The sequence below is a fragment of the Caenorhabditis briggsae genome (genome assembly GCF_000004555.2).
Source record: "Caenorhabditis briggsae complete genome, chrII, whole genome shotgun sequence".
Classification (NCBI taxonomy): domain Eukaryota; kingdom Metazoa; phylum Nematoda; class Chromadorea; order Rhabditida; family Rhabditidae; genus Caenorhabditis; species Caenorhabditis briggsae.
In genome coordinates, this window is record NC_013486.2 from 4,263,284 (window position 1) to 4,275,316 (window position 12,033).

Here is a 12,033-nt window from a genome sequence, read left to right on the forward strand (position 1 = left end):
TCTGAGATTTTGAGATTCTGAGATTCTGAGATTCTGAGATTCTGAGATTCTGAGATTCTGAGATTCTGAGATCCTGAGATTCTGAGATTCTGAGATTCTGAGATTCTGATTTTCTGAGATTCTGAGATTCTGAGATTCTGAGATTCTGAGATTCTGAGATTCTGAGATTCTGAGATTCTGAGATTCTGAGATTCTAAGATTCTGAGATTCTGAGATTCTGATATTCTGAGATTCTGAGATTCTGATATTCTGAGATTCTGAAACTCAAAAACTCGGATTGCCAAAAGTGAAAAAATTCTGATAAATTAGTAATCTAGGTTTTAAAATTTAGAAGTTCAATAAATCTGAAAATCTGTCAATTCGAGTTTCCAATTCGGAAATCGAAAAATCCATAATTATTTGAAATAAAACCCTTCAGATCTTTCAATTCTTTGCATTTTTGTCGACCGGAAATGCCTAAAGTTCAGCCAAAAAAGTGAGGATATTTTCTGAAAATATCTTATTACGCACTTCCTGTCTTATGACACTTCCCCTTTCCGAATAACGTTCGTATGTTAATCCGGTTATTCATTTTCAGCTATTTTCAGATATTTTCAAATATTTTTAGATATTCCAATTCCCATAAAACCCAAGATTCTAAGACTCTATGTAGATTAACCTTAATCTAGTCCACTCTTTTAAAATTGTACTTTTTTTCATTTTCAGCCAATTTCCAGATTTTCGGAACCCCGATATTTAGATTTCTAGGTTTTCAACTTCTCAAAACCGCAGATACCCTGAAACTTTCTATGACATAGAAATACAAACAGAAAAAAAAACTGATTTTCTGAAATCCAAAATGTTTTAATTTGTCGAATTCTGGACAATTTTGAAAAACTTCCTTCCTTATTTTCCCAAATTCACTTATATCCCTTTTGCAACAAATTGACAAAAAAGTCCGTGAAAATTCTCAAAAAAAAGAAGATTCTCGAACGGAAACAAGTTCTCTTCCTGTCCCTTTTGCAAACAATCCAAGAAACTACTCTTTTTGATTTTTCTGTTACAAATTTTGACTCGTTTTTTTTCTTTCGAACAAAACTCTCCTTTTTTCTTTTTCTTCTTTTTCAAAAATGCTCATTTTTCTGGTGTTTGAATCCTTCGAGGAGGTCTCCATGACTTTTTCTCATCTACCGGAAAAAGCGTATACGTTTTTTGTGAAACATTAAAAATTGGTTTTTGAAGAATATCCGGTGTGTTTTGAACGGAGACTTGAGATTTTAATTTTTGGGATTCTGAGATTTTGCAGTTTTGAAATTTGAAAAATTGAGGTTCTGAGATTCCGAAAGTTTGAAAAATGCAGGTTCTCAAAATCTGAATATCAAGATTCGGAAAATCTGAGATTCTGCGATTTTGTGATTCTGAGATTCTAAGATTCTAAGATTCTGAGATTCTGAGATTTTGATATTTTGAGATTTTGAGATTCTGAGATTCTGAGATTCTGAGATTCTGAGATTTTGAGATTTTGAGATTTTGAGATTCTGAGATTCTAAGATTCTAAGATTCTGAGATTTTGAGATTTTGAGTTTCTGAAATACTGAGATTTTAAGATCCAATTATTCTGAGATTCTTCGATTCTGATATTCCGAGATTCTGAGATTCTGAAAAATTTTTTTATTAAATTTTTTCGAGTTTTTCTTTCTTGGAATTTCAAAATAATATTCGAAGTTTTCCAAGAAAATGGTAGAAAAGACCAAAAAAGGGCAGTTTTTTTGTTCAAAAAATAAAGATATTCAATTTCCAGATATCTAGAATTTCAGTTTTTTTGGTGTATTTTCATAAAATTTCTTTTGAAAATTAGGAATATTATTTCAAAATTTTTGCAAAAATTGAAATTGTTAGTTTTTCTATAGACTATAGTATTGGTTAATTTGATTTTCTTAGCTTTTGGGATTTTCAAATTTTTTTCAATTTTTTTTTGGAACAAAAATCAGGAATTCAAAAAATCCCAATTCAGAGCTTCCGGAACTCTGTAAATTCCAGATCCAGAAAATTCTATTTTCAGTCTTTTTCCAGCTATTTTCAGCAAATCTTTCCCAAAAAATGACTTCATAATCCTCAAAAATTCCGTCAACTTATTACAAAAAATAAAAATATAATAAACATAGATATCTGTCAAAGAATCCATCTATTTTTGATTATTTTTTGTCAAATACGTAGACAAAAAAGTCCATGTCCTCATCCAAAAAAAAGAAAGTTCAGACTTTTTTTCTATTTTAAGAACCCCTTCTATGATGTCAGAGAACCTATCAGGAAGTCTATTTTTTTCCTTTTCTCGGCTTGTTTTTTTTCCTAGAAAAATTATTCTTTTTGTAAGGTAGACTTTTTAATCTTTATTTGCCTGAAAGTTTCAGAAAAACCCTTTTTGTTTAATCTGAGATTTTCAGATTGTTAATCTGAGACTTCAACATATGACTGAAAATTTTAGAAAAGTATTAAAAAACCCCTTTTTTAGGATTTTCAGATTTTTCCAAACAATTTCTGTTCCTTGTTTTGGGATTTTTTTCAAAGATCTATTTTTTGGAAGTCTAAATAATTGCTTATGGATAATCAGGAAATGAATGGAGATGTATTTTTGGGGGGTCTACATGAAACAAAAATATTTTTTTTTTAGTTTGAATAGAATTTTCTATTTGGACGGATTCCTTTGAATAATAACGTCTTTGTTTTGGAATTGAAAGGGTATACGGTAGTTTTGGAAATTCTAGAATTCTGAAATGATGAAACCCTGAAATCTTATGATTCTCAGATTCTGAGATTCCGATTTTTGGAAACTCCTGGATTCCAGGATATCTTCAACTCAAAAAACTTAAAATTTGAATATTTTGACTTTGAGATTCTGAAGCCCGAAAATTCTGAAATTCTGAAACATTGAAACTCTGAAACTCTAAAACTCTGAAAATCAGAAATTCAGAATTTCGGAGATTCAGAAACTCAGAAAGTTTTTAATTTGAAGATTCTGAATTTTTAGGAATCTGAAATTTTAAAAGGATGAGATTCTGACATTCTGATATTCTAGTTTTCACTATAGAATTTTAAAAAATTCGAAAAACATAGAGTTCAGAACACAAAATTCTCCAGATTCAGAATTCCCGAATTCTCTTCTTCCCTGTCCCTCTCATTTTTTATTAGGCCATCCTGCAATTAGTTCCTTCTTTGTTTTTTTGTGCAGTGCATTTTTATTGCTCATCCTTAACGCCTTCCTAGGTGTCCGATTACAAAAAAAAATAGTATAAGTCATTTTATGTGTTTGTTTCTTCTTATAAAAATGAGTACATGTCTAGTATAATGACGCAAATTCAGAAATTCGATCATCCAATATTAGTCATAGAAATAAGGACTTCTCGTAGACTAGAGAGCTATATTTTGTAGTCAGAAAACAATTAGAAAACCGAAAATTATGAATATTTTCTTCAAATTAGGTATATTTCACCCAAAATTTTGGTCAAACCAACAATTATCAAGTCTAGACATTTTTCTGATATTTTTTTTTCCAGACGTCATCGGTTTTTTGTTCCTAGAAAATGATTTTTTCTAATCTAATCTTTACCGAATTTTTTGACACTAGGTTTTTGTTTTTCACCCTGTTCTTTGGCTATTTTTACTCTGAAATTTGGAAATTCGGAAATCCTGAAATCCGACAAAATTTGATATTCTGAAAACCTGGAATTTCCGAAAATCCGAACCTACCTTACAATATTAGAGTCTAAGAATCTTTGTTTTTTTTTTCAAAATCTCAGAATCTCAGAATTTCACAGTCTCTGAATCTCTGAATCTCTGAACCTCAGAATCTCAAAATCTCAGTATCTCAGGATCTCAGAATCTCGAAATTTCAGAATCTTGAAAATCTTGAATTCTGGAATCCTAAAATTCTGAAATCTTGGAATTCTGGAATCCTAAAATTCTGAAATCTTGGAATTCTGGAATCCTAAAATTCTGAAATCTTGGAATTCTGGAAACCTGGAAATTCTAAAAATCCTAATATTCTTGTTAAAATCTCAGAATCGCAGAATCGCAGAGTCTTAGAATCTCAGAATCGCAGAGTCTTAGAATCTCAGAACTTCAGATTTTCAGAACATTTGAATCTCGGAATCTCAGAATCCTAGAATCTTAAAATCTTGTGATTCCAGAATCCTGGAATCTGATCTTCCAGAATTTATGAACTAGACTCAAAAAATCCCTGACTCCAACTTCCTGTACTACTAAAATAATTCTCCATTTCCTTCCGCTCCAAAATCTTCCGAGTGTTTGTTTAAACCTTCAACGTACTCTTCCAATTTCTATAAATATCGCTTTCTTCCATTTTTCTTCCTTCATTTTTTAGTCAGAGCTCCCCCCAAAAATCTTCCCAAAAGCCTTGGGGGTAAAATAGTTTTATTTCTCCAAAAACTAAACTTTTTAGTAACAACGAAACGGAAGGAAATTCAGAAGACACCATACAACTACTATTCTATCTTTTTTTGATTCACTAATTCTATGTTTTTTTGTAAAGTGACGTTCCAAATCTTGTATAATCCTAAATCCCGCCCATCTCGTTTTGTTCCAGATCTTTAATTCAATATGGTGATACTATTCTGGTCTCTAAAAACTCTAAAAACTCTACTTTTTTATTCTTTGTGCTTTACAAACTCGCAAAAAGAGATTTGGACCCCTTGTGGTTCGAACCTGGCACCTCGTGGGTGAAGGGCAAATGCGTTAGCCAATACACCAAGCGGCACACTCAACCTGTATTGATAGAAAGGCATAGATAACAGAGGCGCGTTCTGTAGCTTTTTAGGAACGCGTTGCTTCATGTTATTAATTCAAAATTTTCAAAATAGACTCCGCCCCTTTTCCCCTATAAGCCCTTATAAGAACCTCTACCTGAGACCCCAAACCGGAAGCCAAAACAAACATTGGCATCACTTTTTTCCCCGAAAAATTGAGAGAAACGTGATTTCTGGTGTATTCTCTTGTATAGTCATGGGATATGTAGACGTTTCTTGGTGTCCCTTCCACAAAAAATGTCTATATAATTATGTGGTATGTGCAAACGATACTAACTTAATTAGGCACAAAAGAATCTACACGAAAGATACGCGAACCACCCAGTTGGTTCCCAATTTCGTTTCCTCATCGTCTTCCTTGTCTTCCAAAAATCTCAACTTTCACTTTTTTTTCAGAATCAATGTCGGCTCGTGATCGTTCGGGATCCATATCGCTGTCGCCACGCAACATCATTCCAGTTTGCTCGCAGTTGTCGCCGTCGCAGGTCTCCGTCATCCGTAGATCATGGAGACACATTAACACCAAAGGACTCATCACTGTTCTGACTCGTTGCTTCTCAAGAGTGAGTTTGTAATAAAAAACAAAAAAGATTTAGCCCCATCGTTGGGGGTCGGGGTTTAAACCCGTGTGGTGAGATTGACAGGCAAAAGCGTTAGCCATTGAGCTATGCGGCACTCGATGGTAAAGGGTGAGAGGGTCCGTATAAGAGTGGCCTCCACATGGAGAGCGGCTGAGCGAGCGAAAAGGTGAAGCGCACCAACTGTAAACACATTGATAGGGTTCAACACCAACCGTCAACTTTGAGCCAACTTATCTTGATTTCTGTAAAAGATATTGAAAAGCAGTCAACTGACAAAATTTTTTAGGTTTTATGATAAAAATTTTGTCAGTTGACCACTTTTTGATATCTTTAACCGAGATAAATGGTCTCGAAGTTGACTGGTTGGTTGGCATTCTATTAGAGTGTTTAGGGCATGTAGAACTACATTTTTGAATTAAACGAAATCTGGAAAGGTTAAAAATATTACAATTTCTAGATTCTTTTCATATTTTTCGTCTGACTAACTGCTCTGTTTTGATTGAGCTCTTTTTTCTTTTGAAGCTGATCTAGTATTAGGAATGAAAGCTGTAAGTCTAGCCAAAAGAAAGAGGATTTCCCAAGCTGAAACCCTTTGTAATTTCAACACCAAGGCTTTTTGGGGCGATAAAACCCTGTGGGCGAAAAAATCCGATTTCCCTAAAAACAATGATATCACTCTTATCATCATTTTCAGCTCGAATCCAACTGTCCAATTGCGTCCCAATGCTTCCAATCGGCCACCTATTCCCTCTCAACCAACCCATGTGGAGTTCGTACCGTCGCTGATCATGCCAAGTATCTCTTGCAGCTTCTCGACAAAATCATCGAGGGAGACGTGGTGAGTTCTAGTTTTAACTTTGAGCTCAATTATCTCGATTCCTGTGAAAGATAGTAAAAGTTTGTCAACTAATAAAATTTTGGTGATATTATGATAAACATTTTGTTAGTTGACAACTTTTTCATATCTTAGATAAGAGTCGAGATAATTGAGCTCAGAGTTGATGGGTTCAGTGGGGTTCTATCAGAGGAACTACGGTAGGTTATGCGCATCTGGGAAGCCAGTTCGAGCCCCCGCTGGTTCGATTCTTGGGTGGACCAAACTTTTTTGTTTTTTTGTGTAGATCATCCTTGATGATTCCAGGACTCGGAATTCCTGCGCGAAATTGGCGCCAATCACGTCGGACTCCAACGCGATACAGGCTTCAGCAGTCTCGAGTGGGATCGATTCCAGGAAATCATGGTCGAGGTAATTCTGAAGCAAGACGGTGTCAAACAGAGCAAAGAGGCCACTCGTGCATGGCGATTGCTCATCTGCTCGTTCATCGAGCTCATCCGCGACGGTTTCGACGCGCAAGTCCGTCAATTTCGACGAAAACACTCGTTCAACGCACACGTTCAGTACTTTGAGAACATTGAGAAGTGAGTGGGAATTTACGAGGACGTTTGGGATTTTTTAACGAATCTTCTAGTTTCAGGCGCGTCGGTGTTTGCCCAAATCGCAAAATCTCACTCAACGTCGATCCGCGGACACCACAAAACGGCGTTCGCAAGTATTCCCAATACTGAGCAATCATTCGTTTCGAGACTCAATTTTATATCCAGTCTGTGATTTATTTTTCTCCGATTTTTCTCCGATATCTTTTCCTGACAAACTTTAAACTATTTGGTCCTTTCATGCTATGATCTCTCGCATGTCATCTCATATATTTGGCCTATATAATTCATTTTGATTTATTCCCAAAAAAATCTCAAAACTCTTCTTTGTGTGAAACATCATCTTTGAAATCACCTTCCCGAATAAAATCTATTTGGCACTCGTTCTCTCTCTCTGTTTGCGTCTCTTTCGATTTCCCTCACATTTATATACGACACTCTCTTCCTTCTCCACTGCTTGTCCGCGTGGCCGCAAGGTAAACAACTATGTTAGCACGCCGGCGCTCGCTGGTTCGATTCCCCAGTAGCACTCATATTTCGCGCCGCCCGTTTTGCAATGACGACGTGGCTAGAGTGAAGTGCAATAATGACTCGCCCTGGCGTTGCAGACCACAGATTGAAAATGGTTCGCGTTTATAGGGGTGTTACAATTGGTTGTTTTTTGTTTTTACTAATTGTAAAACCTGGGCGTCACTTCCTCTTTGGAACCACTCATTTCGAAACTACAGGCGAATTGATAAACTTCCGACTACAAAAACAATTTTAGGGTTTCCAAATATGCGTTCACTGATAGAACACATTCTGAAAATCGAATAAATCCAAAGTTTAATGTTCTCAGAAAAAGAAAAGTTCCAGAATTTTCGATTTTCAGAATGTGTTCTATCAGTAAAGGCATTTTGAAAACCCTAAAATTATTTTTGTAGTCTGAAATTTTTCGGTTGTATTAGTACAATTTCGAAATGACTGATAGAATGGCCCCACGCACTGTAAAGTTTGATCTCGATTAGCTCAATTGTCATGCAAGATATCAAAAATGTATCAACTAGTAAAATGTTTATGATATTACGCTAAACAGTTTATCAGTTGACAGCTTTTTCATATCTTTTACAGGAACCGAGATAAATTGGCTCAATGTTGGGGCCCTTATATTACAGGTTTTACGGTATGTATACTGGAAAGAGTGATGTTTTCGGTGTTTAAAAAGGAACGAGTTGTTCATTACAAAACAAGGAAGAATAAAAGTTCAATTCTCAAAGCTTCTCTTTGCCAGTTCTTCCACGAATCAAATTCTCTGTCTCATCCCATGCCTTCTGGTCCATTTCATGCAAAAACTCTCCCATATGAGAACCATGATGCATATGCTGTTGTCCTCCATCCAAATCAATAATCACTCCATTCAAAAACGACATATGATCCGACGAAACAAATGCGACAAGATTCGCAACTTCTTCCGGAGTTCCACTTCTTCCAGCTGGATTTCTAGTACGAATCAAATCCTCTGCATCGCCCATCTCTCCAGTGAAAAGTCTTCCGAATGCTCCTTTAGTTGGAATGGGTCCAGGAGAGACTGCATTGAAGCGTAGCCCATATTTAGACCATTCAGTGGCCAAAGACTTGGTCATGGTCTCCACTCCAGCCTTTGAAATTGCAGATGGAATTACAAATGGGCCACCGGCTCTAGCATAGTTGGCAGTGATGGAGGTGATAGCGGCGCCCGCTTTGTTCTGAAAAAAATCTTTTAAAAAATCTATTGGTCAATCCAATTTGAATTACTGTACCTTAATACAACGTCTTCCAAGTTCTGTAGTCACATTCATCGTTCCCTTGAGTACGATATCAATGATAGTACCATATGCATTTGCGGAGAGACGCTCGGTAGCCATAATGAAGTTTCCAGCGGCATTGTTAACCAAAACATCTGGATCTTTGCCGAATCTAAATTTTAGACTGTCTTTTGATTTCAGATTCCAAACTAACTTCTTCTGAATTTGATCGAACGCCTTGCTGACCATTTCAGGGTCACGAATATTCATCTCGAATGGTTCACAAATGCCGCCCGTATTCTTCTGAATATCCGAAGCGGTCAATTGTAATTTTTCCATGTTTCTAGAAGCAATCGCCACACTGGCGCCCAAATGAGCCAATGTGCTGGCGATGGCTTTTCCGATTCCAGTACCTCCACCAGTGACAAGAGCGAGTTTTCCCTGGAAATTTTTTTTAGAATTGCAGACTCTCAGAATTTCAGAATTTCAGAAACTCAGAATCTCAAAATCTCAGAATCTCAGAATCTCAGAATCTCAGAACTTCAGAATCTCAGAATCTCAGAACCTCATAATCTCAGAATTTCAAAATCTCAGAATCTCAGAATCTCAGAATCTCAGATTCTCAGATTCTCAGAATCTCAGAATCTCAGAATCTCAGAATCTCAGAATCTCAGAATCTCAGGATCTCAGAATCTTAGAATTTGAGAATTCAGGAATTTCAAAATTTCCGGACTTTCAGAATCTCAGAATTTCAAAATTTGAGAATTTCAGAATCTCAGAATTTTAGAGTTAGAATCTTAGAATCCTGCGAATTTTCAGAATCTCAAATCTCAGTATATCGAACAACCGTAATCCTAGAAATTCAAAATCTCAGAATCTCGTGAAGATTCGTCAGAATCACCTTAAACGATCCATCCCGAAGAGCGGGGGATGTCAAAACTGGGAAAAATTTTTCCGGATTTTTGCAGAACGCCATTATTTGCAGATTTAGAAGATTATGGTTTAGTGTTGGCCAACTTTCCAACTGTCATTTTTTTCCACGTCCCATTTTTCGAAAAATCTTGTTAGTTTGATTTCATGTCACCACGATGATAAATTTTCAGACTTTTTCAGAATTACAGTCTCTAGAATAACGTGAAAATATGATTTCAAAATTTCCAGCATTTCTTGATAAGGATTGATCACAAAATACATCCCAAAGTGTGATGAACGTAAGTTATCTCCACGGAGACATCCGGACATCCAGACACACAGAGAGATGTTCTAAAGTATTTTCAGCGAAACCGTAATGTCAATAAACAAAACGGTCATTTGAAACCAGGCCAAAAACCGTCGGATCTACGTGGCAAGAATGCGCCACCTTATATGGAAAAGGATACGTTGTTGGGAAAGGAGAAGAGTTTTATGGTTGAGAAAATGATTGCTGGCGGAGGATTCGGACAGGTTTATCGGGCGAGAAATTTGGTAAGGATTAGCAGTTTTTGAGGATACTGTAATCTGAAAATTTTCCGAAATTCAACAATTTCAAAATTCAAACATTCAAAAATTTGAAAAATTGGGATTTTGAAATTCTGAAATTCCCAAATTCGGAAGTTTGGGATTCTGAGGTTCGGACATTCCGAAAATTCAGAAATTCAATTCTGAAACCCTTAAATTCTCAGATTCTGAGGTACCGAAATTTTAAAGTTCTAAAATTTTCAAATGCTGAAGTTTTGAAACAAAATATGTGATTCTGAAATAATTCTGAAAATAATGTGAAAATCGGAAGTTCAGATTTTTTTTTTCAAATTCAAATAGTAAGATTCTGAGTTTTGAACTTTTGAAATTCTGAAAGTCTGATATTCTAAAATTCTGATTCAAAATTTCTGAACGAACCTCAAAACCTGGACTTTCTTCGTTTTTTATATTCCAACATTTTGAAAATCTGATAATTTGAATTTCTTTTATTTCTACAATTTCAAAATTTTATCTAATTTTCTTCCAGGACACTGGAGAAGAAGTGGCTGTAAAAGTGGAACGAGCCGGAACGAACGACTCTCAACGAATGATTCTAGAATCGAAAGTTTGGATGAAATGCTTGGAATCAAACATTTTCCCATCGTTTATTACATTGGACCTCATTCCACATACAATTTCATTGTGATGCAAATGTTGGGCAAGAATTTGGGAGATATCCGAAAGTTGTTGCCAACGAAAAGGATTTCCATTCATTCGGCGGTCAGAATTGGGATTCAGGTAGGAATTTTGAGATTTTTTGAATTTGAAACTTGATTCACAATTGATCCACAAAATTGATTTGATTCCTGGCTTTTGAGAGTTTTTAAAATATCGACTCTATCACTTTCAGATCGTCGAAGCCCTCTCCCTGTTGCACGGAAAAGGCTGGCTCCACCGTGATCTGAAACCCACGAACTGCTGTTTGGGTCTCGACGAGAAACGTAAAACCGTATACCTAGTCGACTTTGGAATGTCTCGAAAGTTCCGAAACGATGATGGAAGTCATCGAGACAGTCGTCACTACTGCGGATTCCGTGGCACAACGAGATATTGCTCATACCGGATGCATGATCGTCGTGAGCAGGGACCAGTTGATGATTTGTGGTGTTTGTACTATTCGATGGCTGAATTGATCGAAGGATATTTGCCATGGCGTGATGTGGAATCGGTGGATGAAATGGCTCAGATGAAGAAGATTTTGAAGCATGAGATGATCTTTCCGTTAGTTTTTTTGGAAGATTTCAATGAATTCCGATATTTTGAGAGTTAGAACTGAAACCATAATTTATCCAAAAGTCAAAAATCAAAATTTTTGAAAAATCGAAAAATCAATATTTTTCAAAATATCAAAAATTTTCGTTTTCAGCATTTTCAAATTTTTGAAAATTTCAAGAACCCTCAAATCTCAAAAAGATCCTATTCCGAAAACATCAAAATTCCAAAACTACTTTTCCAGAACCATGCCTTCTCGATTCGCCAGTTTCGACCGTAACCTTCGTCGCCTCCGTCAGACTTCCAGTCCGGATTACGTGAAATTCCAGAATATTCTGGCGAGCTGTATAAAGTTTGTCGACAACAACGCCGAATTCGAATGGGATGTGTTGGGTGTTTAAAATTGAGAGAACTCAAAATACTGACATGAAAAACTTGAATAAATGGTTTATAAGTGTTTTCATTTTTTGAATTTTTAAGTATTTGAAACTCAATTATAAATCAATAAACTGGAGAAATAAAAATGTGTTTATATAAAAATTTAAAAATTTCAATCAATGCATAAATAAAATAATAAATGATATCATATCACAGAATGAAAGACGATTTTTAGAGATTTGCGTAATTAGGATGAGGATAATTAAAATAATTAAGAAGACAATTAAGTATTAAATTGAAAATAAATTATTCAGTTGGTCTTTGTACACTTTTTTGACTAGCATTGGGAATTCAGCTATACGGATT

General features: G+C 35.6%; 3 protein-coding genes across 3 annotated transcripts; 2 read left to right on the forward strand and 1 right to left on the reverse strand.

Annotated features, from left to right (window-relative positions):
• Positions 1-5,203: 5,203 nt before the first annotated feature.
• Cbr-glb-27 lies at positions 5,204-6,949 on the forward strand (the record flags this gene model as incomplete). Its single annotated transcript, XM_045241969.1, has 4 exons — positions 5,204-5,365; positions 6,078-6,221; positions 6,600-6,802; positions 6,859-6,949. The coding sequence occupies 4 exons, from the start codon at positions 5,204-5,206 to the stop codon at positions 6,947-6,949; spliced, it is 600 nt and encodes a 199-aa protein (XP_045091634.1).
• A 1,118-nt stretch (positions 6,950-8,067) lies between these two features.
• On the reverse strand, positions 8,068-8,919 carry Cbr-decr-1.3 (the record flags this gene model as incomplete). Its single annotated transcript, XM_002630121.2, has 3 exons — positions 8,068-8,541; positions 8,596-8,752; positions 8,795-8,919. The coding sequence occupies 3 exons, from the start codon at positions 8,917-8,919 to the stop codon at positions 8,068-8,070; spliced, it is 756 nt and encodes a 251-aa protein (XP_002630167.2).
• Positions 8,920-9,785: 866 nt separating this feature from the next.
• On the forward strand, positions 9,786-11,690 carry CBG00573 (the record flags this gene model as incomplete). Its single annotated transcript, XM_045241970.1, has 5 exons — positions 9,786-9,791; positions 9,859-10,057; positions 10,565-10,815; positions 10,928-11,298; positions 11,534-11,690. 5 exons carry the CDS (start codon positions 9,786-9,788, stop codon positions 11,688-11,690), a joined length of 984 nt encoding a protein of 327 aa, XP_045091633.1.
• Positions 11,691-12,033: the final 343 nt, after the last annotated feature.